The following is a 26,035-nucleotide window of genomic DNA, read 5'->3' as shown; positions in this document are numbered from 1 at the left end:
CGATGGCTTCTCAAAGACGCGCTACCTTCATCGGGCAATGCCCCCAGGTCATGTTATCTCCCGTTATTCAGGACAGTATAGAACATGGAAGTAGGGGGAAACTACGTAAAACTCTGGTTGTCGGAGAGGAGTTACCAGTAACCTCCTAAGAAAGTGTTTCTCGGTAAGTATTGTTAGGAAAAATACAAATTACTTAAAATTTGTGATATTTATTCAAAACAATAAACTAAAAGCCCAGCTCATTCTAAAACACAATCAGACCCAAATTGAGGAAGCACCAAATGAAGGAAGAAGCATCAAATTGATGAAGAGAGGACTTGGAATATTTATTTGCTTTAAAGGATGAAAGTAGAAATATTCACAATAGAGATGGAGTGATAAAAATGGCAGAGGATTTGTATACAATAGTGATATAAGAAATAACTTTGCCAATAGAAATAATGAAACTTTATACTAAGTAATTAGTTTCGTTTCATAAAGCTTGCAGATCTCTTTGCATATAGCATAAATATAACATGTTTAACTATAGAATTTTTCACATGAATTACATGTGATATTATATATATATCCCTTTGCACTGTCAGGGAAATTTTTGAGGGCTATTTTTATTGTTGCTCTTAAATAGTACATTGACATTAGTTTTTTAACAACTGGGGAATTTCTTTAAAAAAATTATTATATGGAAGTACATGTAGGTTCTGTGTATTATAGTTTTCCCTGTTATTACTGAAGGTCTTTTTTGTTGTTCTTAATACAATATCAGGGTACTTCAATTTCTTGCCTATATTCTTAATTTCTATTATTTCATCCTCAATATATTCAGTTACAAACTTGTAATGCTCTTAGAAACATAGAAGTGAATTCAAATTTTGTAAGTTTGTTACTTTGATTTGAGTAGTAATGGTTATATACAGAGAGATTCATTGGTTTTCAATATTTACTAGGCTCGAATATATTATTACATCTGAGGTTGCACCTTTCTATGACTCCTTTCTTTAACATCTTGGTCACTTCTCGTCTACCCAAGTCCTATGGCACTGGTTTTTGGCCTTGTGGTGGCCGTTCAAGTAGTTTTGTAGCCAACACAGCTCCCACATGGGACAGAAAAGGGATTTTGACGAAGGAAAAATCTATTTCTGGGGAGAGACCTGTGGCGCCCGGTGAAAAGAGTCCTTCTTATATATCTTTTCTGATAAAACCTTCCAATTATACCAGAGAAAGATAAAAGCATGGAATGCTGAGGTTACAACCCTCGCGCGAGCACCTTTTGGGTGTCGTGTATAAAGCAAAGGCGCGTGAAATCCACTATTCACAGGTTGTCTTCCATTTAGATAATTCCTTCGTCAAAGGGATGGGCCAATACAAAGGCCCTAGCCAACCACCAGCGCCACACCACCCACGCCACGACGCGAGCGCCATCTGAACAACATCCTTCTTTTTGGACTTCTTAGTGTGGAATTTTTTTGTGGTGCTCTCGACCTTTCTGAGTCTGGAGTGAAAGGTAGAATGATTGTCTCCTTTGATCTTTCTTTCTTTCCCATACCTTGTGGATAAATCAACTGTGCTTTTATATACACTGGATCTGACATTGATGTTTGTAGGCTATATTTTTTAGCACCATTCTTATTAGATTAGATCTGTAAGAAGCATTTTCCCCACATTTTCCCATAACAAGGGGGAGGGTTCTGGAATGAATACCAAACCTATTTGTCATCATACACTTTACTTCATTTCAGACACCAGAATGCATCTCCCCTTCTGGGAGAAAGATCCTTTCATTGACTGAGTACCAAGTGCTAGTCAGACCCTATCAGCCTACTTGTCTCTATAATGGGCTGATAGGAGGCTGTTGGAGTTATCTCCCTCACCCCTGTACAGGACCAGCAAGGTCCTGTGCAGGGAAGAAACAGAACCAACCTGTTTTGTTCTAGGGAGAATTCCATCCACATAGAAGTCTTCCTATTTTATAGGACAAAAGCTAAGGAACAAATAATACATTTTACAAATCTTAGTTCTTTAAACTTGAACTTCTCACCACAATTACCCTTCTTAGTCCTGAGCTGAAGGTCAGAAGTGAAAAGTAGGCAGAGCTGCAAGCCCACGATCAACACCTGTCATTAAATACATAGTTAACAAAATCAACGGCTGTTTCAGCTCCATTTTTCTGTTTCTAGAATTTTAACCTTTTTAAGGAATTCACGTATTATTGATAGAATCTAAATTTTTACCTAAGTTTTTTTTACAAATTCATTTTAAATTACATAGATTTAATATATTGTTAATTATTTTCATCAGTCAGATTTCATATATATATATATATATATATATATATATATATATATATATATATATATATATATATATATATATATATATATATATATATATATATATATATATATATATATATATATATATATATATATATATATATATATATATATATATATATATATATATATATATATATATATATATATCTATTCATCCATCTATTCACCCATATTTAGAATATTTAAAGATTATAAGTATATACTGTATATACATATATATAATTCCTTTTTTTCATTTATTTATTTTTTTTTCCTTATCAATTGAATTTTTGATATAAGATTATTTCTTTATATCCCGATTTTTTTTCGGGCCAGCCCTGTGAGAGTCAAGCTTGACTCATTGGGCTGGTAAAACTCCTTCTTTTAATAATAATAATTCAGCTCCTGAAGCTGATAATGAATCCTCACTTTAAAAAGACGCAGGTTTGTATGGTAAGGAAAAATACAAATTATACACATTTAAAATTCTTAATATATATATATGCAATTTTCCAGCCTTTCTTTCTGGTCTCTTCTGTTACTACCAATTATGCTACATTAACCCTTTTTATTGAATATCTAAACGAAATAAGGCTTTCATATCTTTTGCTGTTTTTTCAACTGTTGTATGCCATATCATTACACAGCTTTTGCATTTGATAGCCATACCCTTTCAGAATCTGCGCTGTTTTCTTTGTTTTCTCAGCTCAAAATGCCATCTAAAAAGAATCCAATGTTGAGATAAATGGTAATCCAAAGTTTGCAGAGTTAAACGAAAGTCAGCATTAAAGACAAAACTCGTATCACCTTATAACAAATTATGAAATGCACAGAATATAACGAAAGTAAACCCATCACCTAACTTGAAGCCAAAATTTTTTGTTAGAGAAGCTAGAAAGCCAGATGACATCAGATACAAATGAAGAGGAGGGGAGTATTAGAGTGATGACGATCATCTGAACAGAGGTAGTTTACTAACTAGCGTCCATAGCAGGAACTGATGGAAAATACTTATTGTTGTGGAGTTCCCTTGCTTGAAGGTATACTCGGGCACACAATTCTATTTTGTTTCTTTTCCTCTTGTTTTGTTAAAGTTTATTATCGTTTAAATAGAAAATATTTATTTTGGTGGTGTTGGTGTGCGTAAAATATTTTATTTTTCTTTGTTCCCTTTCCTCACTAGGCTATTTTCCCTGCTTTTCCAACTAGGGTTGTAGCTTAGCAAGTAATATTAATGATGAGGATAATAATAATAATAATAATAATAATAATAATAATAATAATATAGACTAAAAATTATGCTGTACTGTATTGCATAATGAAACTACAAATAAAGAAAGAATTAACAAGGACCTCAAAAAAATATACTGTGCAGTACTACTGGATGACTACTATTATTCCTAAAAGGGAGTGAAGTATCGGAATTAGAATAAATTAGCTAATTTTTCGCTCAAAATCTATTTTTGGGTGAGATGGCCATGTCGTCCTGGTGGAAGGTTCCTTCAGTAGCTTCCTTTGGGTATATATGACTACAGTAGATATTCCCAGAGAATTAAACTAAAGGTTTCACAGAATTCTAACTTCTGGTGCGAGTACCCTAAAGGTTTCCCTCTAGGATATCGTATATCAACAGGGGACGCATGCGTTAACATGCCACATGGCTATCTGCACCCCACATAGTGTTTACGCTTCGAGGGGGAAAGGTGGCGAGGTAACTGAGGAGCCGTTCCAAAGTTACCCTCCTTCGTTACTGTTACGGTACTCGCAACGTAAACAAACTGTCCGCCATACTGTGTGACGTCACGTCCGTCCTCATTCCTAAGTCCAGCTTCCTACTGGCTTCCGCGATACAGTATAGCAGGTAGGGGCCTGGCAGGCTGAACTGGAACAGTTGGGTGGGTCCATCAGGACGGCATGGCCATCTCACCCAAAAATAGATTTTTCGCTTCGCTCAAAATCCGTTTTTTGGGCTCAAGCCATGTCGTCCTGATGGAAGTGTACCAGAGAATTAATGTATCGTGGATTTTTTCCCATTTCAAGTGCCTTCTACTTCGACTAATATTCCTGCGGTCTGGTAACCGAAGAGACCGTGACATCTCCGTTAAATGTCACTACCAGTGGCATTACAATGACCTGGCTTCCAGCCCCCCTGGCAAGGAAGTCCTAATTGGACAAGAGGAACATCTCGAAGTAACCTGACGAAGATAAACTCACCTGGATGAAGAGATCGTGCCGGTCTCGAAGACAGATCGGAAGGTTAAATATTTGTATAGGAACAAATTTATACCATTAGGTGAGTGTATATCAGGTAGTAGGTACATTAATTATAATTAACCATGGAAATGGGATCAATAAAACAATAACAGCAATTTATTTTCATATGAAAGATAGGAGTGAAATCAGATGCGTATGGTAAATAGAATAAATATTTTATTTGAAAATTGCATGGAAATATGGAAAATTATGTACAATAATAATATTGGATAATAGACATAGATTTTCAGTAAGACGATGTGGAATCTGAAAGGGAAATATTTTGCCTTTAAGCACAAGTTCCCAGAGGAACGCCAGTCTTTAAAATCATTATACACTTCATGTCCAAGAACATGTGGCACACATGTAAGAATCTATGTCACTTCACCTTGATGAAGAACAGTCTATTAGTGACACTGAGTGTCCTTTGAAATCACTATGTATCGCACTAGGGTCAACACAAGCACCCGTTTGAGTTAAAGTCCTGAAAAAACTCACTGTTCTACGCAGCACTAAACAGCCGGTTTCATCACGCTACCTGCTGCCACCACAAATCATTTCACTTCGTGCACCTGCTTCGCATAGTGTTTGAAGAATATTCTAGGTGACCTCCAGCCTGTGAAGGATCGGAGGCTTTCAAAATCCATTCCTTGGAAAAAGTTCAGGGAAGAGGCGACTTTCCTAGGATCATGACCTGCGGGTGTACTGTCAGGATCCGCTCTGCGAATAAAGTAGGTGATTTTTGCTCTTAGTTGTTTTAGTGACAGGTCACTACCCGAAGTTTCTCCTTTGAAGAGTTGTCCTACACCAAAGTCTGAAGTTCTTTGAAGAGAGACCTTAAGGCTCTCCACTGGGCATAGAGAGACATCTTCCTTCAGTGGGCAGATTCTCCACGGGCCCCATCTTTTGGTGGGAAGTTCATTTTTAGCGAGAAACGTGGGGTCAGGGAAGAGGGTAAGTTCCCCCATGTCGGTGAACTGTATCTGGCCCTTTTCTCTTGATAATGCCACTTTGTTCAAACACGGAAACTTACCTTGAACTACTTTCTTAGTACCTGGAAATCTCCTCTCATCCGACCAGAGTTTTGTGTAGTTTACCCTACTTCCGTTTTCTGTGAAGGCTAACCTCAGGTGGAAGGATACGTGCCCTGAGGCTAGTCCCGGGTCAGGGAGCGTGCTAGCTTGGGTCTCGACCCTCAGTAAGTTCTCTGGTCGCTTCGTGATATCATCTCGACGCTCTCCTTATCTCAGTGCGACCCTTTGTGTCCCCGACTCCATTGTGTCCCGCGTGGTTCCCACATGGTATCCCTGTGCTTTCCCTTTGTGTCCCCGTGCGGTTACCTTATCCATCCCTTGTGTTCTCACGTGTTATCCTTGTCCTTATTACCCTTTCCCGCTGCGTTCCTGTGTCTTGCGGTGTTGCGATAGTGCGTGATGGAGCATCCCCGCCGTTGTCCTTGGCCTAGAGCTGGGAAGTCATGTGGTGCGTTTCTTTCTAAGCCGGAGGTAGACCCCCATTCCTTGTGCTCGTCGTGCAGGGGTAGTGTGTGTTCTCCGTCGGACACGTTTCCGGAGTGCGTTTCTTGGAGTGAGGTCCAGTGGGTACGATTCAGTGCCAAGAAAAAGAAGTCTGCCAAGCGTTCGCCCAAGAAGGTTAACACCTCTTCGCCCTTTACGCCTCCAGAAGGACCGTCGAGTAGGGTTTCCCTTCCATCTTCCCCTACCCAGAGTAGGGGACGAGGTAAGTCCGTTGTGTGGAAGAAGCCAGAGGTTCTTCCCCAAGAGTCTTTTATCCATGATAGTGGGGTAGCAGCATCTTTCCAGCCAAGTGGGGGGGCTAAAGGTGAGTTTAGTGGGGGTCCTAGAGACGATGCCCTGGTGCACGCGGGTCACGTCTCTTCGGATGATCCCATGTGGAGTAAAACTGTCCCTGTCTCTTCGCCCTCATCATGGGCAGGTTTTCTGGTACCTCCGCAGCTGAAGGCACCCCAGAGAAGGAAGACTCACCGGCGGCGGATCCCCTTGAATGGGTCACTCCTAGGACGCCCTGTAGGTCCCCGTTGAGGTTGGAGGAAGGCCTCGGATCTTGGTTCCTCAACGTAGAACTTCCATGCTCTCCCCCAGCACCGCCGTCATCAGTTCCGGAAGTGTTCCTGCAGGAGGCGTCCAGGTTTCCTAGGAAAAAATTCAGGAGGAACAGATCACCAGAGGAGGAATGGGTGGTCATCCCCCCCAGTAAGCTCGTGGACCTTACTTCGGTCCCGAGCACTTCAGGCTGGCGACCCAGAGACAAGTCTCCAGGAAGGTTCTTCCCCAGCCACAAGCTGGAACCACGGAGGGACCCGGCCTTGCGTAACTCCTCCGACAGGCATAAGACCACGAGGGTTCCGACTCAATCCGCCCAGCGGAGGGAGTAGCCCCCTCGGACGGGCAGCCTCGTCATGCCCTCGAAAGTGGCACCACGGACCCTGGAGAAGGAGAGACGGCTTCCTCCATCGGGCATGCCCACGGAAGCCGCGTCCTCCATGACTAAGGACAGACGGAGGACGGAGCCCCTCGCCACCACTGCAATGCCCGTTCTGCGTCCAGAGCCTTACGCGGAGGCATCCGCCTGTGGGATTCCCTCTAGAGAAGTAGGCCTCTAGACGGAGGACATCGACGACGACGTGGAGGGCGCCCCAGCGGAGGACTCGGCTTACAGGAGGGTGATAGGCCTCATTAGACGACACCATCGTATTGAGGAGCCTGAACCCTCCGACAAGGATCCTTGGCGCTCTAGCCTCAATAGACAAATGGAGGCCCCCGCCCAGCGGAGGGCTCCGTTGGCTCTTCCAGTGGCCAGAGACGTGAGGCTCGGTAGAGCTCACGTCAACAAGATTGTGTCTGGCAATGCAGAGGCCCCCCAAGTCTCAGAGCTCCTCGAAGTTGCTCCAGGGACTGAGGTCCCAGAGTAAATTCTACCTTCCGGAGGGTCAACGTCCAGGGGCCTGCAAGTTGGAACCCTCCCTCGAAGTTTTAGGCCAAGGGGCCCCGGAAGACAGGGCCTCATCAGCCCCAATCTGCTTCTCCCAGTCAGAGGCGACTATGATGGAGGAGATGGCAAAAGACCTAGCGAACGTCGCCACTTGGCTAGATTGGTGGGCCTCCACTCTCATAAGTGTTCAATCCTCCTACGACCTTTCACTTCTGGGGAATCAGGCTCTCCTGAAGGCGCTAATCATATCGAGAGGTAGGGCACTAAAGTTCTTGTCCTACCAGTCCCTAGCCCAATCAGCCAACTGGGTACTCAGGAGGAGAGACACTGTCCTGAGCAAGCTGTTGAGGAGGATGCCGGACAGGGAAGCGAGGGCCCTGAGAAGCCTGCCCCTATGGGAAGACGTCCTTTTTCCCCCTGAAGGAGGCAGAGGAGATCATGGAGAAGGTCTTGAAGAGGAAGGAGGTGAGTGTTCTTAGACCTCAAGCACCGAGGAGGCCCATCCATAAGAGGCCTGCGTCCGATGGTCCTGCTACTCATCAAGCCTTGTCTAGCCAGCACAGGAGAGACTCCCCAGCTGCTCCTTGGTCACAGCCGCCTCAGCCCTCCCGTAGGGGAGCAGCATCAGCCCCAGCCTCCTTTAGAACTTCCTTCTCGGCCTCCAGGAGGGGGCGTACAAGTCGTTCCTCCAGAAGAAGATAGGAAGAGAGGTCCCTTACTCCTGCCCAAGCCTCAGGTGGGGGGATGCCTCAGACTTTTTTGGCAAGCATGGAAAAACCACGGAGCAGAATCGTGGACAGTAACAGTGTTGAAGGAGGGGTACAGGCTACCGTTTCTGGCAGAACCTCCGCCCCTGATCCTGGCCATTCGGGCGGAGTGGTTGGCTCCCTAGGACCCCTTGCAGAGAACAGCCTTGCAAGAGGAAGTTTCCACGATGCTGGCGAAGGGAGCAATGGAAACGGTACGGGACCCGGGCCCGGGCTTCTACAGTCGGCTCTTCCTGGTGGAGAAAGCAACGGGAGGTTGGAGACCGGTCATAGACCTCTCGGCTCTCAACAAGTTTGTGTGCAAAACCGACTTCAAGATGGACACCCCGAAGTCGGTCCTAGAGTCCTTGAGGGAAGGGGACTTTATGATGTCCATAGACCTCAAGGACGCTTATTTTCAAATCCCAGTCCACCCCTCCAGCAGGAAGTACCTTTGGGTGAAGTGGGGTGCCCAGACCTTGCAGTTCAGGTCCCTCTGCTTCGGACTATCCACAGCGCTTCAGGTCTTCACGAGGATCTTAGCGACAGTCTCAGTGTGGGCTCATGAACGGGGCATCCGCCTGATTCGTTACCTAGACGACTGGTTGCTCCTTTCATCCTCAGAGGAAGTTTTGAGGGATCAAGGCACGAAGCTTCTGCAGTTCTGCAAGATTCTAGGCATCACCATCAACCTGGAGAAGTCTCATCTGTCACCCTCCACCAGGATGACTTATCTAGGGATGGTCCTGGATTCCCGTTTAGTGAGAGCCTTTCCGTCGGAAGAGAGGCTGACCAACTTGGACAAAATCCTCCGCCCCTTCTTGGCGGGACAACCCAGTAGAGCAAAGGACTGGCAGAGGTTAATAGGTCACCTCGTGTCATTGAAGAAACTGGTTCCCCAGGGGAGACTCAAGCTCAGGAGCGTCCAATGGAATCTGAAGGGACTCTGGAACCAGACGGATTCCCCCCACAAGGTGGTTCCAGTTCTCCCGGAAACGGAAGAAGTCCTAGTGTGGTGGCAAGACCGGACAAACACCCTCAAGGGGATGCCCTTCGCAGCCGAGCCCCCCGAGATGCTTCTCTTCACAGACGCTTCCAAGGAGGAATGGGATGCCCATCTCCTCGGAAGGTCAGCAAGAAGCAGTTGGACGGAGGAAGAAAAGGCACAACAAATAAACATCCTAGAGATGAGGGCGGTTCGAAAGGCGTGCCTACAGTTCGTCAACCTTCTACGGGGAAACACCGTGGCGTTGATGTGCGACAACGCCACAGTAGTAGCATACATAAAGAAGCAGGGAGGACTGAAGTCGAGGGAGTTGTGCGATCTCACGTTGGAACTTCTGGATTGGGCTACGACAGAACAGATCACGATCGCAGCGAGGTTCATTCCAGGGAAAAGAAACGTCCTGGCCGACGGACTCAGCAGGATGGGTCAAGCGGTGGGAATCGAGTGGACCCTGCACTCAGAGGTAGCCAAACTCATCATCCAGAAATGGGGTTCGCCAGTGATGGATCTCTTCGCAACAAGACTGAACGCACAACTCCCCGTATTCTGTTCTCCTGTCCCAGACCCAAAAGCGGCGTTGGAGGACACCTTCCAATACCGGTGGGACAATCTGTATGTATACGCCTTTCCCCCTTTCGCGTTGCTTGGACAGGTGCTCAACCGGGTGAGGACGGCCCACAACCTAAAGATGACTTTGGTAGCGCCCTGTTGGCCGGAGAGAGAGTGGTTCGCCGACCTAAAAGGACTAGCGTGTCTTCCCCTGTGGCCTCTTCCAGACAGACCAGACCTGCTGCGGAAACCCCACTTCCAAAGGTTCCACGACAATCCTCGATCCCTCCGCCTTCATGCATAGAGGTTATCGAGCATCTCCTGAGGAAGGAAGGCTATTCAGCCAGAACGGCCGAAAGGATGTCGGGATATCCGAGGCGTTCATCGGCAGCGGTGTACCAGGCTAAGTGGACCACCTTTATGAAGTTGTGCTCCTCCAGAAACATCAAGCCATTGAGGGCCTCTATTCCGGACATTGCAAACTTCCTGGTACATCTCAGGGATGTAGTCTGTATGTCTATCCCGGCCATCAAAGGAGTCCGTGCAGCTTTAGGAGAAGTCTTCCTTTTAAAGGGCATCGATCTGGGTTCCTCGAGACATATCTCAATGCTCATCAAGAGCTTCGAACAAGCATGTCCCCCTCAAGCCGTCAGGGTGCCGCAGTGGGATGTGGCGAGGGTCCTGAAGATGTTAAGTGAACCCCTGTTCGAACCCCTGAAAGACATAGTGGACAGGGACCTCACCCTCAAGACTGTCTTCCTGTTGGCACTGGCATCAGCTAAGAGAGGGGGTGAGATTCACGGGCTGTCTTACGAGGTCTCACATGCGAAGAGTTGGCGTGAGATTTCCTTCAAGTTCTTCCCGACTTTTGTGGCTAAGACCCAGAATCCAGCAGTTTGGGATCCCAAGTTTGAGGGCTTCTCAATACCAGCAATTCCTCGTTTGGGCAATCCGGAGGACTTGAATTTGTGTTCTGTCAGAGCCATAAGGAAATACCTGGAGAGAACTTCTAATCTCCGTTCTGGTATCAAGAGCCTTTTTGTCTCCACAGGTACAGTGAAAAAGTCGGTTTCGAAGAACACTATCTCCTTCTGGCTAAGACAGGTGATTATCAGGGCCTATAGCAGTGCGGGCGTTCCCCTGCCGGGAAAACCCAGGCCCCATGACATTAGGGGTCTAAGTACCTCCCTAGCTTTCGAAAGGAACATGGCAGTGGCGCAGATCCTAAGAGCAGGCACCTGGTCTAACCAGTCTACCTTCACAATGCACTACCTGAAGGAATGCTCAAGAAAGTCTCTAGACGGGTTCTCTATAGGAACAGTCATCTCCGTCCCTAGACGGGTTCTCTATAGGAACCGTCATCTCCGTCCCTAGACGGGTTCTCTATAGGAACAGTCATCTCTGTCCCTAGACGGGTTCTCTATAGGAACAGTCATCTCTGCGCTCCAAGCAATTTAACGGTGTAGCTCCAGGTACAATCGTGGGTAGTAAGACCAAGAGACACAGGTTTGTTTCCTTAAAAACCCCCTTGTTCTTCCTTCCCCCTCTTTCCCTTGGAGATAGACTCAGGTAGAGCCTGCACAAGACCTCAAGTCACAACATCATCAAAGGACACGTCTCCGAGGAATTTTTGCACAGGTGAGTTACTTAGACATCAACATGAGCTCTTTGTGTAGTTTTCTCCTACGTTTCGTTTTCTGACCGTCTCTGAACCTAGCCCCCTATCTAGGTTCCATTGCATCCTGCTTAGCTAGATCTAGGGGTCAAGAAGGACACTCCCACCTCCTAAAGTGTAAGTCTCCTAAGAAAGTAGTTCGAGGTAAGTTTCCGAGCTGGAACAAATCACAAATTTTAAGTAATTTGTATTTTTCCTAACATACTTACCTCGAACCACTTTAGGGTAATGGCCCGCCCTTCCGTCCCCGAGTGTCTTCCTGACCCTTTAAGTAATTAAACAACCAAGAACTTACTGAGGGTTGGGACCCAAGCTAGCACGCTCCCTGACCCGGGACTAGCCTCAGGGCACGTATCCTTCCGCCTGAGGTTAGCCTTCACAGGAAACGGAAGTAGGGTAAACTACACAAAACTCTGGTCGGATGAGAGGAGATTTCCAGGTACTCCTAAGAAAGTAGTTCGAGGTAAGTATGTTAGGAAAAATACAAATTACTTGAAATTTGTGATATTTCACTGACTTGGACTCCCGAGGTGAGGACAAAAAGGAAGATCACTTTTTGAGTCAGAGGAAAAATACAAATTACTTGAAATTTGTGATATTTCACTGACTTGGACTCCCGAGGTGAGGACAAAAAGGAAGATCACTTTTTGAGTCAGGTCTTTCAAAGGGCAAGATTCGTTGTCCAAGTTAGAGGCAAAATGGAGCACCTTATCCAGGGACCAGGTGATGGGTCTCGGTGAAGGTGCTGGACGGAGTCTAGCACACACCTTCGGGAGTTTATCGAAGATTTCGCTGGATAAATCTATTTGGAAGGCGTACAGAAGTGGTCTAGTCAAGGCCGATTTGCTGGTGGAAATCGTATTGGCTGCTAAGCCTTGTCCATGAAGGTGAATAAAGAAGGACTCGCAGAAATCTATAGAGATTTTCGTAGGGTTTTTCGCCTTGACGAAGGATACCCACTTCTTCCAGGATGATTCATATTGCCTTCTGGTAGACTTTGTTTTGTATTCCTCTACAAAGTCTAAACTTTTCTTCGAGATTCCAAACCTTTTCTTCATGGCTAGGGAGAGAAAATCATGAGATGAAGGTCTTTGACTTTCTTTGATGAAGCGAAGACAGTCGACTTCTGCACCTGTTTTGAAAGAACTGAGCCTGGCAGGGGGATCAGCTTGGGCTGTAGCTCCAGGACTAGGGGGAACCAGTTGCTGCGGGGCCACTTGGGAGCCACTAGGGCTGCTGTCCCTTTGAAGGTTCTCAGTTTGGAGAGGACTTTCAGCAGAAGGTTGGGTGGAGGGAACAGGTAAATCTTGGACCATCTGTTCCAGTCCAGGGACATGGCATCAACTGCTTCCGCTTTGGGGTCCTGGTAAGGGGCCACATATCGAGGAAGTTGCTTGTTGTCGCTCGTCGCGAAGAGGTTGATCTGTAGTTCCGGGACTTGACGAGAGATGAAGGAGAATGATCTTGCGTCTAGGGACCATTCTGACTCTATGGGGCTTGTCCTTGATAGAGCGTCCGCCGTCACGTTGCGGAATCCTTGTAGGTGAACTGCAGATAGGTGCCACTTCTTCCTGTCCGCCAGGCGGAAGATGGGTAATAGCAGTTGGTTTATCTGGGGCGATCTCGAGCCCTGACGGGTGAGACATCTGACTACTACCGAGCTGTCCAGAGTTAGACGGATGTGTATTGAGGGACGCGGGGATAATTTCTTCAGGGTGAGAAGAACCGCCATGGCCTCCAAGATGTTGATGTGAAACGTCTTGAATAGGGGAGACCATGTTCCTTGAACTTGCCGTTGATGGTAGTGACCCCCCCCAACCCTCCAGAGAAGCGTCCGTGTGGAAGTTGATCGATGGAGGCGGAGGTTGGAGAGGGATGGATCTTTTCAAGGTCCTTGCTTCTGACCACGGTCTTAGAAGGGAGCGAAGTCTGTTCGGTAGGGGTCTCTTGAGATCTCTTCGAGCAACTGACTCCAGACTCCTGAGGCATCCTTTAGCTGTGCTCGTAGCACTGGGTTTGTCACTGAGGCGAACTGTAGGGAGCCGAGTACTTGCTCCTGCTGTCGTCTTGAGATCCGTTTGGATTTGAGAAGTCTTCTGACAGACCCGGCTATTTCTTTCCTTTTCTTCAGTGGGATGGAAAGGCGGTGTGACTGAAGATCTCAATGGATTCCTAACCATTGGAACTTCTGAGCTGGAGCGAGGCGAGGCTTCTTGGTGTTTATTTTGAAACCCAGATGTTCCAGGAACTGGGTCACTTTGCTGCAAGCTCTCAAACATTCTTCTGGCGGTGTCGACCAGACCAGCCAGTCATCGAGGTAGGCCATCACTTAGACGCCCTGAAGGCGTAGTTGGTGGACGATTGTGTCTGCTAGCTTGGTGAAGATTCTCGGAGCCACGTTGAGCCCGAAGGGCATGGCTCTGAAGGTGTAGCTTCTTCGTTGGAGCCAGAATCCTAGGTAGGTCTATTGAGACCCTGTAGGCCTTGTGAGGCAGTAGGGCTCTTATTTGTTGAAGGGTCAACATCTTGAATTTGTTGTTCACAATGAACTTGTTGAGGGGGAACAAGTCGAGAATGACTCTGAGTTTGTCTGAGTCCTTTGGAACACAAAATAGTCTTCCTTGGAACCTGGTGGACTTTACCTTCTTGATCACCTTCTTGTTCAAGAGTTCTAGGACATATTCTTCCAAGATGGGGGTTGAAGACTGGAAGAACTGGTTGAAGGTTGGCAGTGGTTGCGTCCAGCTCCAACCCAGTCCCTTCTTGATGATGCTGTGTGCCCAAGGATCGAAGGTCCAACGATCCTGAAAGTGGCGGAGTCTTCCTCCCATCGGAAGCACTTCATTGCTTCTGGTTTCCCGAGGGTTTGCCACCTTGGCCGCTAGCTCCCCTTCCTCCTCTGCCCCTGGAGGGGCGGCGAGAGGAGTCTCTGCCGGAGCCTCTACCTCTGGGACGAAAGGTAGTGGATGGTCGTTCATAGGCAGGGCTGAAGACCAGTGATTGGGACACCACCGGCTGGGGGACCAACTGAAAGGTCTGTTGTGGTTGTGCAACCACTTGGGGAGTAGCGGGAGCCGGAAACTGGCGTTTGGGTTGACGCTGCTGGGGTCGTGGTTTGGAGGATTTCCTCTTAGGTTGAGGGCCTTCTTCCTGAGAGGTTTCCCTCTTGCGGGATATGCCCCATTTGTTGAGAAGGTTCCGATTCTTAGAGGCGGCTTTGTCCACGATCTCTTTCACCAGAGCTGTTGGGAAGAGATGCTTGACCCAGATGTTGGAGAAGATTAGCTTCCGGGGTTCGTGTTTCACTGCCGCGTTGGCAAACACGAATTCTCTGCAGGCTCTCCGGGCCTTGATGGAGCTATACAAGTCCTTTATCACAGTCACTAGGTGGGTCTTTGCGAGAACCATATAAAAATCTGGGACCCTAACGTCCCCGGCCATGACCTCAAGCTGAATTTGATGAGACAGGGAGGCGGCTAGTCTCTCCTTGGTCTCCTGCTCCCGACGAAGAAGGTGGTCGTTCATCTTTGGAAGATCCTCATTGAACTGATGGCCAGCCGTGTCAGGTTCCAGTTTCCTGGCCGTAAAAGTGAACTGGATATCTTTCCAGAATCTGTCGTCGGGGGAAGGGCGAGGGAGAGAGGCCTACACTCCTCCAAGTTAGGGCATGGTTTTCCTTCCTCCACCGCCTTCATGACTGCATGGAAGGCCTTTTCAACAAAGGGAAAGGTCGCAGTAGGGAGAGCAATAAAGGACGGGTGCTTCTTGCTCAATGCTGGCATTTTAGAGTTGATAAAACCACGACTCTTAAGACACTCTGCCTGCATGGCTTGGGCTTTCGAGTGATTGACCACGATCACTTCTTTGGGTTCGGTCTCTTCCTTGGAGGCCGGTTCGGACCTGAGCCGGACGTAACAGTCCGGGTAAGCCTCAAAGCTGGGGAAGAACTCCACCTCTTCCAAGAGGATGGACCCAAGCCGATCATTAATAAAGATTTTGCCAGTTGTAATTGGCATATGCTCGGCGTACCTCCAAGGGTTAGACTCCGAGCAGGGGGGAAGATCCTTAACCGAAATCTGTTTCGGTTGCTTCCAACCCATGAAATGAGGTTTGAGCTCCTCTTGATTCTTTCGGAGCCTTTCGTCCATCAGTGCCACCAGCGCCTGGATGGCATCTCCAGTGGCTGGTAGCACGGGCAGCGAGGCGGCGGAGGTAGAGGGGACTGGCTCCTCGACCACAACAGGGGTTACTGGAGGTGTTTGGGCGACCTCGTCCTCCAAATCAGGGAACTCCACCTGATCCTCTTCATCCTCCAGATCCTCATCCATGAGGGTCCTCTCGATGTTTTCGTAGACTTCCGACATCTTCTCCACTTCGTCAAGATGACACTTTCGGAGTGTAGCCGAAATGTCAGGTTCAACAATTAGTTGGACGCAGGGGATCTGATCCTGGGGAATCACAGAGTCCGACAGAGCTTTAGGGAAAAGCAAGGCCCTCATCTTCTCGTTAGGGAGATAAGGCCCAGTGGCGTTCTTCTGGAAACCGCGCACCCACTTGCGCAGTTTCTCTCGAGCATTGTCCCTGGCCTCCGCGGACGGAGGCTTGTCGAACGCCTCATCAAGAAGGCCTTTGCATGTTGAGCAGGACTGCGGATCCCAATACTTAAGGTTGCCCTTTTACGCTGCACAGGGGGCGTGGGTCCGGCACGCCTTATGCCCGTAGAAGTCCGGGCGGCGAACTCCGCAGAAGGAGCTCTCACACTTCAGGTTCTCCTCCTGTAAAAGAAAGAGATCATGAGTACATGGAAGACATAGTTATGGCTTACATTACTCTTAAGATTAAGATTCACTAATCTGTAGAATTGGTTTTTTATGTGAGCTCAGGATAGGTGAGCTAGAAAGGAAGTAGGAAAACACATACTTGTGAGTCCCGTCCAGCCGGTTACCGTGACCTTTTCTGCAGACAATTCCTTAGGACCTGAGGTTCTAGGGGAGGGAATTGTATCCCTATGGGTGAGCCAAACTTAGGCTCCCTCATAAAGAAATTGTCTACAGGGTGGAGAAGGTCTGAAATTGTTCAGAACCTAGAGAAAAGAATGGGGAAAATAGGATAAAACCCCCTTATATTTGGGTAGGTCCCGGCAAGAGACTGCACTGAGAAGCACAGAGTATGCTGGAAATGTTGTACTGTACAACCGTACACCCCAGCCACTGTTTTTAAGGTATGAAATTCCAAAGAAAGAGCGGTCAGGCTATCCGGCTGTATTAGATCGACTGCCGGCATGGGGCCGGCAGCCGGGGGGAGGGTTGCTTGTCCATGGAAGACGCAGGAGTGTCGCCGGCAGGCCGGCGGAAAGCCAGAGGCTGGTCTGGCGGAGTGAATCCATCTAAGGCTACACACTGAGCAGCAGAGAGGTAGGAGACAGCAGGTGGCCGGCGCTGGTGAACCTAGCTGGGTACATAAGATGGAGGGTTGTCTGAGATGTCGGCGGCAGCGGCGGCAAGGGGCGGCGGCCCCCGGCAGGCGGCAGACTGTTGCGTTAGGTAATCCTCAGATAGGAACATCCTATGAAGTAGGAAGGTCACATGGGGTGCCGGCAGCTAGCGGCGGAAGTGGACCGGCACCATGATAGAAGAGAGAAAGATAAGGAGGGAGTGGGGAAGGGTAATGTCCGATACCCGACCGGCTTCCCTCCGGAAGGAGTGCTCTCATGATAGGAGGGGATACGCCTATCATCCGGCGGCAGAGGGCCGGCAGACAGCTGGATGCCTATGGTAATCCAAGGGAGGATCAGAGGACACTCGAAAGGGGAGAGGGTGATCTTGCGCCGGCAGGCCGGCCGCCGACACTACCCTATAGTTCGACTATGAGGGGGAAGTGTAGCAGAGCGGCCAGCCAAGCAGAAGAGCACAGCTTAACCTACAACTCTCCCCAAGGGAGGAATTGTAGGGCAGCGGACAGGGGTGTGAAGGCAAGCCAACACAAAAGGATAGAGTGGGGTTAAGGGTCTGAGGGAGCAGAAGGGGTCGCAACCCTAAAGCTCCCGAGGAGTGGGGGAATTTGTTAGATGCTATACTACCCAGGTAGGAGAGAAACGCTCTCCAACCCTAGGGTAGGTTAGCTCAGAGTAGGCACAGCACTGGTGTACTGTCCTAAACTATAATAAAACAGAATCCCCCAAAGCCTAACCTAAACCAGGAGAGTCTTCTCCTAGATTAGGGAGGGCTGGGAAGACATATTGCTAGGCCACAGGAGGAAGGGACGTGTCCCTACCAAGAGCAGTCTAGGGGGAAGGGCAGAGCCCTTCCACCTTCAGTCTCAGTTGATACCTAAAGGGAAATGAGTTCCCTAAGGGTGGACTGGGATGAACGATAGGTACTCTGGGGTTCTGTCCTAGGTCCCTCCATATACTATAGTAGGGAAGAGGGAAGAACGATCTAGCCTAACCTACCCGAAAATTATTCCGGGTAAGGGGGCTAAGATATAGAAAAGCTACCCAGAGGGAGGTTACCCGAAGGTAACAGGGGAGATAAGGAAGCATACAAGGGCCCCACCATTGGGTTAGGGGATGTGACATGGATGGACCAGGCATAGTCCCTTGTATGGTCCCTAGAAGGCGAAAGACATGTGCAACACTGAATCTTGTATATGTTTAAAAATGCCTATACTGTATCTTCATTAACATTAATAATAGGAACACTTATTATATCATGCAGAAGTAAACATGAACACTAGGCTGCGGCCTATGCTAGGCTAGAAGTCTAGTATGGGGTCGGCTAACTAAGAACGCCGAAGAATACCATCGGCATACTATAACTAATTCCTAGCAATGAAGACTAAATAACTAATGATATTTAATTAGTTATAAGGCCGGGAAGGCTGTTCGGGCTAACTAAATAAAGCATGCGAGGCGAACAGCGGCGTCATAAAATGGTGCCTCCGGGCAAGGAACAGCTCTGCCACAGAACACAAGATTTAAGCGTAAAAAAATCGTTACTTTACTGCCAGAGCTTATTTAAACAATACAAGAACCTGGTACTCAACTTTCCAGAAGAAGGTGAGGCTGAAGGTTGCGACATGGCTAAGGATGCAAAAGATAATTGGCGATCACTGGGAAAAACAAACCAATGTTGGAAGCTACAACCTTAGGAATGAGGACGGACGTGACGTCACACAGTATGGCTGACTGTTTGTTTACGTTGCGATTACCGTAACAGTAACGAAGGAGGGTAACTTTGGAACGGCTCCTCAGTTACCTCGCCACCTTTCCCCCTCGAAGCGTAAACGCTATGTGGGGTGCAGATAGCCATGTGGCGTGTTAATACATGCGTCCCCTGTTGATATACGATATCCTAGAGGGAAACCTTTAGGGTACTCGCACCAGAAGTTAGAATTCTGTGAAACTTTTAGTTTAATTCTCTTGGAATATCTACTGTAGTCATATATACCCAAAGGAAGCTACTGAAGGAACCTTCCATCAGAACGACATGGCTTGAGGCCAAAAAATATTAATACACTATCTACATAAGATATTTCTTTTTTAATTTGAGTTTTACATGATGTATATTTTTACAACCTTATCTATCCTGTGATCGATATGGAGGATAACTTGAATGTACACAGTATTTTAAAAGAATTATTTACACACACACTTGAAAAACATGGTAAAATTAACGTGATGTCTTTTGACAGGTTAAATTCAGCGAATTGACGATTGACATGTTCCGTATGCTACAGACACTGGAGAGAGAACCACAGGAAGATGTCGCTCAGATATATGACGCCTCTCCTGCACCAAGCAAAATCCCCTTTGTATGTACGATTAGTATGTTCTCCAACTGATTAATTGGTTAAAGCAACTTTGAAACTAATTATTTGACTGAATGTTAATAAGAAACTGTATTTGTAGTTAGGGTTATGTGTTGTTTGTTTGCTAACAGAAATATGTTCATACAAAGACGAAACCTATGCAGTACTTTTAATTAGACTTTGTGTCATTGCTTAGCCCCAGTCAGTGGAAATCAATCACAGTGACACACTCATACAATTTTTTAACCAATAATTTGCTTGAAAGCACCAAGTTATATTTCTTAGCTTGAGGGTGAGCTCCTGAACTGTACATCATTGTCTATCATTCATTGAGTCCTTTGCAATTACAAACATTCATTTGTCTTTTAGATAAATTCAGGTTTAATTTGTTTATATTACAACAGTAAGTTATTGTTATGAAACTCTCTAGGTGTTCATGTTGCTTCTATCTCGAAGCTGTTCAAATGTCAACACTTACCCCTAAATAGAAATTTCCCTTTCTGCAATCGGTGTCAATGACCTTCGATGTCAGGATGCCAGAGAACTTCAAATCAATCAATCACTTTCTGCAAAATACTTCCTCCTTTAGAAACCATTGCTCCTTCTGGCAGTTGAGGGCGACTAACTAGTCTATGAGGCCTTTCTGCCTTTCAGTTTTCTAATTAGGTGTTTTGATTCACACTTCTGTATTTCAAGATGCGATTCAAATTTGAATTTTCAATTTATTTCCCTCTTAACTGGAGGTGTCTTTCTGATTTCCTATAAATACTGATGACAGTAGTTCAGTATGAACTTCTATAATCACAATGTGATTCTAGTTATCCCTGACTTTGTGTAACATGCTGGCCACAGTTTTGTGTTTTTTTTTTCCCCTTTTTATGAAAGAATGTTGTTCACTTGCATTCCCCCTTTATTTGGGTTATGTCAGTAGTTAGCTGATTGCTTTGATTTTTCAAGTGTGAAATAAATAAATTTGTATTGTTTGCATTTAGTTCAGGGAAAGTCCAGACAACACTGAGAACCTTATTCTAACTTAAAAAATATTCCTAACTTTTGCCGAGCAGTTGTGATTTCTTCTTGCATAATCTTTGCTAAGTTTCTCACCCTGTCAGCCTTTTAGACCACAAGGTTCTTGGGTAGTAAGTGCTTGTGTCCAAGCTTTTTATATGTACCTTTATTATTGTGTGAATATTTTATAAATCCTGTTGTGTAGACCTAATTTTCATTATAACTTCAGGAAGCTAAATGTTGAATTATATATTGATTGGCAGTGAGCCTGGGCCATTTTATATTTTTAACTAGTTTACTTTTCTCAGCTACTATATGCATTAATGTAAGTCTAGTAGATTTTCTTCTGCATGTGTTGCTTGCCTAGATAGGCATAAAGTATACAGAAACTTACTTTGGTTGTACATTATATCCAATTAAGTTACTAGAAGTAAGTTTTGGTACAGAATTTCTTATTGTTCTAAGTTACTTGTAGATGTTCTCTAAGACAACTTATTTTCACAGTTTCAGTGATTTTATAAACAAATTGGCTAGGTTTTTGCATCAAGTGCAATGAAAGGTTTCTCCCTCTGTTCTCATTTAGGATTGAGACCTTGTTCATGAAAAGTGGAATCTCTTTAATATATTGCATGTAGGAAATCTTTGGGAATAGGCAAATTGAAAATGAAATAACTTGAAATTATCTCCCTCTTCTGTTAAAGAAGGTGATGAATGCAAGAGTTGATGGGAGAAGCACTAGAGGAAGGCCAAGGTTTGGGTGGATGGATGGAGTGAAGAAAGCTCTGGGTGATAGGAGGATAGATGTGAGAGAGGCAAGAGAGCGTGCTAGAAATAGGAATGAATGGCGAGCGATTGTGACGCAGTTCCGGTAGGCCCTGCTGCTTCCTCCAGTGCCTTAGATGACCGCGGAGGTAGCAGCAGTAGGGGATTCAGCGTTATGAAGCTCCATCTGTGGTGGATAACGGGGGAGGGTGGGCTGTGGCACCCTAGCAGTACCAGCTAAACTCGGTTGAGTCCCTTGTCAGGCTGGGAGGAACGTAGAGTGAAAAGGTCCCATTTTTTTCATTTGTTTGATGTCGGCTACCCCCCAAAATTAGGAGAAGTGCCTTGGTATATAGATAGTAGATTTTAGAGGTATAAATTTACTATTATTTTGGATATCTTTAGATATGAATAAATCAACAAGGTGATTATGAATTATTCTGAGAAATTTCTAGGTTTGTATTACTAGTTACCATGAAGAATTCAATTCCGATTTTTCAACTTACTGTAGAGTGTATTTTTTCAAAATAATTAATTTCGCATTTATGCAAGATGAAATTTACTTTTATTTGTATTGGAAATCCAATTTTATTTGATAATTCGATTAGTAGCGTATTGTCCAAATAATATTTTTGCAATTTAGTGTTATAGGTCCCAGTGCCAGGTCCTATGTCCCAAATCTCATATCACTAGTAAGCGTATTAGTCATTTACATGATAGTCTTATTTACATGACTACAATATTTTGTTACATATTTAGATTTAGTTGTAATATCATTGGCATAATATACAGTAATAATTGCATTTACTCTTGGTAAGAATTCTCAGTTAATTTCTGCCATGTTGATAAATGAAAATTGGGAACAGATTGAAAGGGCAAAACAAAGAAGAAACTCGCTTTTAAAGGAAAATCCAAAAAGATCAGACTATTTGATAATACAATACAGTAATACCCTTCTTTACGTTGCTTCAGCATATGTAAGTGCTGTCACTTATCCTGAAATATTAAATACAAGAATAAGATCTGCGTCACGCTGTTTTACGCAACCTTATGTCAGTTTTATGTTGCACAATTGCAGTAGTACCCTGGGTTATGAGTTTAATTCGTTTTGGGTGTGAGGTTATAAACTAAAGTGCTCGTATCCTAAAACCGTTTTTCCAATAAGAAATATATGAAATTGACTCGATGCATTCCACACGTTAGATGAAAATATACTGTACTCTAATTTTTAAAGGGTTTGTAATTGAAAACTATTTTTTCAAATTATAATCACTAACAAAAAAATGAATAAAAATTCATAATTTTCAATTAAAAATTGAAATTATTGGAAAATTAACTTGCTCTTTACCTTTGAGAATAGTCATGGTTGGTGCCAAAGACACAAGAGAAGAGGAGGAGGAATTATTGGGAGTTCTTTCTTTTGAATGAGCTCTATAACACTTAACAGAATCACTTAATTCATACTTTATGGACATTTGGCTGTGTTTATTTACACAGGTTCAATTTTCCCAAGGAACCTATCTATTGATGAGTTCTTTTACCTTTCCTTTAAAAAGCCATGGGAATGAGCTGCCAAATTCCTATCGAGGTGAGCGCTGAGTTAGTGGCGTATCAGGACCGCATAACTGATTTCTGGGCTTCGCGTTATAGTCTAGTTTGTACTTGTTCACGAGAGATGCTGGAAGGCAGATGCAATACTTGTAATCAAGTTGAAAATTGTATGTTCATATTTAAATATAAACAAATTTATAGAATTAGTAGCTTTATATTTGTACTGCAATATCTATGATTGGTACAATTACAATTCTGAACAATAAAAATATAAAAGCATTAGATGAAGCGGAGCATATGCTGAGATTGACGGATCAACGGCTACATGATCTTGAACACTGAATGTAACGTGTTTAGCTAGATTGATGAGAAGTGGTTAGAAGGTTGTATGGTTACCACAAAACACTAAATATGATAAAGCAATGATATTGGAACTGAATAAGGAGCATTACTGTATCTAGAGAATGCGGATATTTCATGTGAGGAGGAAGAGATGCCAAGTATGCAAGAAAGCACACAAAAAGTTATAAAAAAGATACGGTTTTGTATGGGCAAATACTGAATCTATTTAATAATACTGACAATAAAGGACAAAGCAGTCAACTAAATAGAGGCTTTTTGTCAAAACTTGACCTAATACAGTACAGTAGTGTAAGAAAAGATGACCAAGTGTCCAGAAAGTGTAACTTGAGTGATTCGGTTAGTGACAGTGAACACCAATCAAGAGAGAGAACTATTGATATTTTATTTAAAGTTTTCATTCAGGGAGATTCTCCCTCTAAGCAGTAACCTCCTCCTCCTCCTCCTCCTCCTCCTCCTCCTCCTCCTCCTCCTCCTCCTCCTCCTCCTCCTCCTCCTCCTCCTCCTCCTCCTATGAAAATGTTATGATGGTCTTTCTCGACTTCTCCCGGTAAAGGAAATTTTTCGCTTCTTTGTTGGATTTGGGAAAAACTCCAGAAAATAGATTCCAAAGATATCTATACAATTCAATAAAGATGGAGATTAGGAAGCAAATCAAGGAATTTTTTAGTAATAAGAATGAATTTGAATAGTTTATTGAATTTTTTATTTCCTTTTGAAGAAATTATATCTGAAGGCTACAGACATTTAGGCCTTAACTGAGAAGCTAGTCTTACCAAGTATCCAGGTGGAACCCATTCTCTTCTGGGTAGAGGATATATTCATGGATTCTTACTTATAAAATCTTACAGTTGTTAGGTTAGATTAGGGTAATCTAAGAGTAATATTTCTTTTTGAAAAAGTTCAGTTATGGAATTTATGAAGTTTATATTTTAAAGATTTCATAGATATAACAGTTTCCATTTTACCATTAGAATATTGGTTATTAAAATCAGTACAGTATCTTGATGAACTACAGATCTTTTCCTGTAATGTGATTTTTAGGATGGGAGGAGGATTTTATCTGCAAATTTCAGTACTAATTATTTTGACACTAGATGTTAGAATAGTGTTCTACATGCACTTTTTGGGGAGGAAAGTCAGGGATACATCAGAGAATGTTTCCTTTGTTCTGTGAGAGCTGCAAAGTTATATGCTAAACAGCCTTGAAATGTTGAGAGTAAAAGTTCTTAATGGGTTTATTAATTTAGACTTTCAGATCATCTTTTCTAAAATTACATTTGGTTTTAGTTAACCCCTTCAGCACTGGTACGTATACACGTACGCGTTTTACCTTACAGTAAGAAAGAGAAGCAACGTACATGTCTGCATAATTTTTTGTTCCTTAAACCCATCCAAATGTATAAAAACTGCTTTTCTTGGTTAGGAACAGAATATTATGAAGACATGTACGATGCGTCTCTTTCTTACTGTAAGGTAAAGTATGTACACGTATATGCAGCATTGCTGAAGGGGGTTTAGTAACAAGGTCACATAATGAGTTAGATTCCAGTCAGAGGAAGGACATCAGGGTTCAAATTAACAAAAGAGTAATTCAGCTCCATCTCTTTGTGGAGAAACCTTTTTCTTTGGAAGGAGTTTTATCAGAAACTTTGTTATTTACAAAATCAGTTTTTGCAAGGCTTTGTGCAGAAAACGCCTGGTTATTGAAATTTTTTCTGGCATTGATTGCTTTGCTAACAAAGATATAGTGTAAATAAGAATTTGTTGTGTATAATTAGTTCAAATTACACCTTTATTTTGCTCAATTAGAAAGTTCAAGGGTTTAATTATTATACAGTATAAGACTTTAGTTTTGAAAGGTGGATAGTTTTTATAGGTTTGGAATCCAACTGGGTAACTTGGATGATTACGAGTCTTCCCGAGTGTTTCACTATCCCACCTCCATCAGAGTGTATGATTCAGAAAGACAAATAGTAAGAAATTTGTGTCATAGAAATCAAAAGCCAGATTGTGCATTGGCTCCATAAGGAAGAGGTATTTTACAGGGAGAGAGAAAGGGAAATTTTTCTTTTGGCAGAGGCATTGTCTTTTGAACAACTTTGAGATAGAAGCAGTGGACATCAGGCAAGTGCAATAATAGTAAATGTTATCATTAATATGAGGTTCTTACAATGTTTTGGTTATTAATGATCATGATTCTAAGAAGTTACATTAGGTAACCCAGAATCAGAAGGGCCAATTACCTTTTTTATCCTCAATTCCTTTAGGAAGGAGATCCTGAGGATTGTCAAAGCCTTGAGAGGTCACAGGAGGAAGTGATGGAATGGACAGGATGACTGTTTCCCCTGGACGCTGTTAGCAAGACCATGACTCCAATCTGGCAGATAATTTTGACATTCTGGCAGCAGGTTACAGTCCCTCCTGCTAACCTGAGGAGAACATCATAGGTACTTTCCTTCAAAAGACTCAATTTTCTCTGCTTCGCAAGAGAAGGTGAGAAGAAGAGGTACCATGGTATTGTGTCGATCTCTCTTCCTCCTGGGAACAGTCCATACTCATAGGGAGGTTCGAGCAGTCTTGCCTATCCAGGGATTTGGGTCCAGGGGTGAGATTATCCTGGTTGAGGTGGGTAGGTTCCCTGCCTCAACTGCCTTTAAAGCTGCCTTAAGCCCTTTGTCCATAAAGGGAAAGGCACGTTTGGGGTCAGCAATGAAGGACGGGTGCTTCTTGCTGAGAGGCGGCACCTTAGAGCTAGTAAAGGCCCTCTCCTTTAAGGTGGTGGTATATAAGGCCTGAGCCTTAGAGAGTTCAAGGACAATAGTTTCCTTCGGCTCTTTCTCCTCTTTGGATGCAGGTTCGGTCTTAAGACGAACATAGCAATCCGGGTAGGCCCCTTTGCTGGGCCAGAACTCAATTTCCTCCACTGGGAAAGTGCCCAGTTTTTCTGAGAGAAAGATCTTCCCCCCCGACATGGGCATGTGCTCTGCGTACCTCCAGGGGTTAACGTCAGAGAAGGCGGTGAGATCCT

The 26,035-nt window shown here is 44.6% G+C and overlaps 1 protein-coding gene across 3 annotated transcripts in view; it reads left to right on the top strand.

Moving 5' to 3' along the window:
• LOC137625788 (protein SCAI-like) overlaps positions 1–26,035 on the top strand; it is a 156,202-nt gene that overhangs the window by 89,968 nt on the left and 40,199 nt on the right. For all 3 annotated transcript variants that reach the window (XM_068356678.1, XM_068356679.1, XM_068356677.1), the window contains exon 7: positions 19,207–19,326. In XM_068356678.1, the coding sequence (XP_068212779.1) occupies positions 19,207–19,326 (120 nt within the window). The remainder of the gene's footprint in view (positions 1–19,206; positions 19,327–26,035) is intronic.

Source organism: Palaemon carinicauda, chromosome 32, assembly GCF_036898095.1.
Source record: "Palaemon carinicauda isolate YSFRI2023 chromosome 32, ASM3689809v2, whole genome shotgun sequence".
In the NCBI taxonomy this organism is placed as follows: domain Eukaryota; kingdom Metazoa; phylum Arthropoda; class Malacostraca; order Decapoda; family Palaemonidae; genus Palaemon; species Palaemon carinicauda.
Note: the sequence above shows the minus strand (reverse complement) of the source record. Positions and strands in the feature narration are given on the sequence as shown.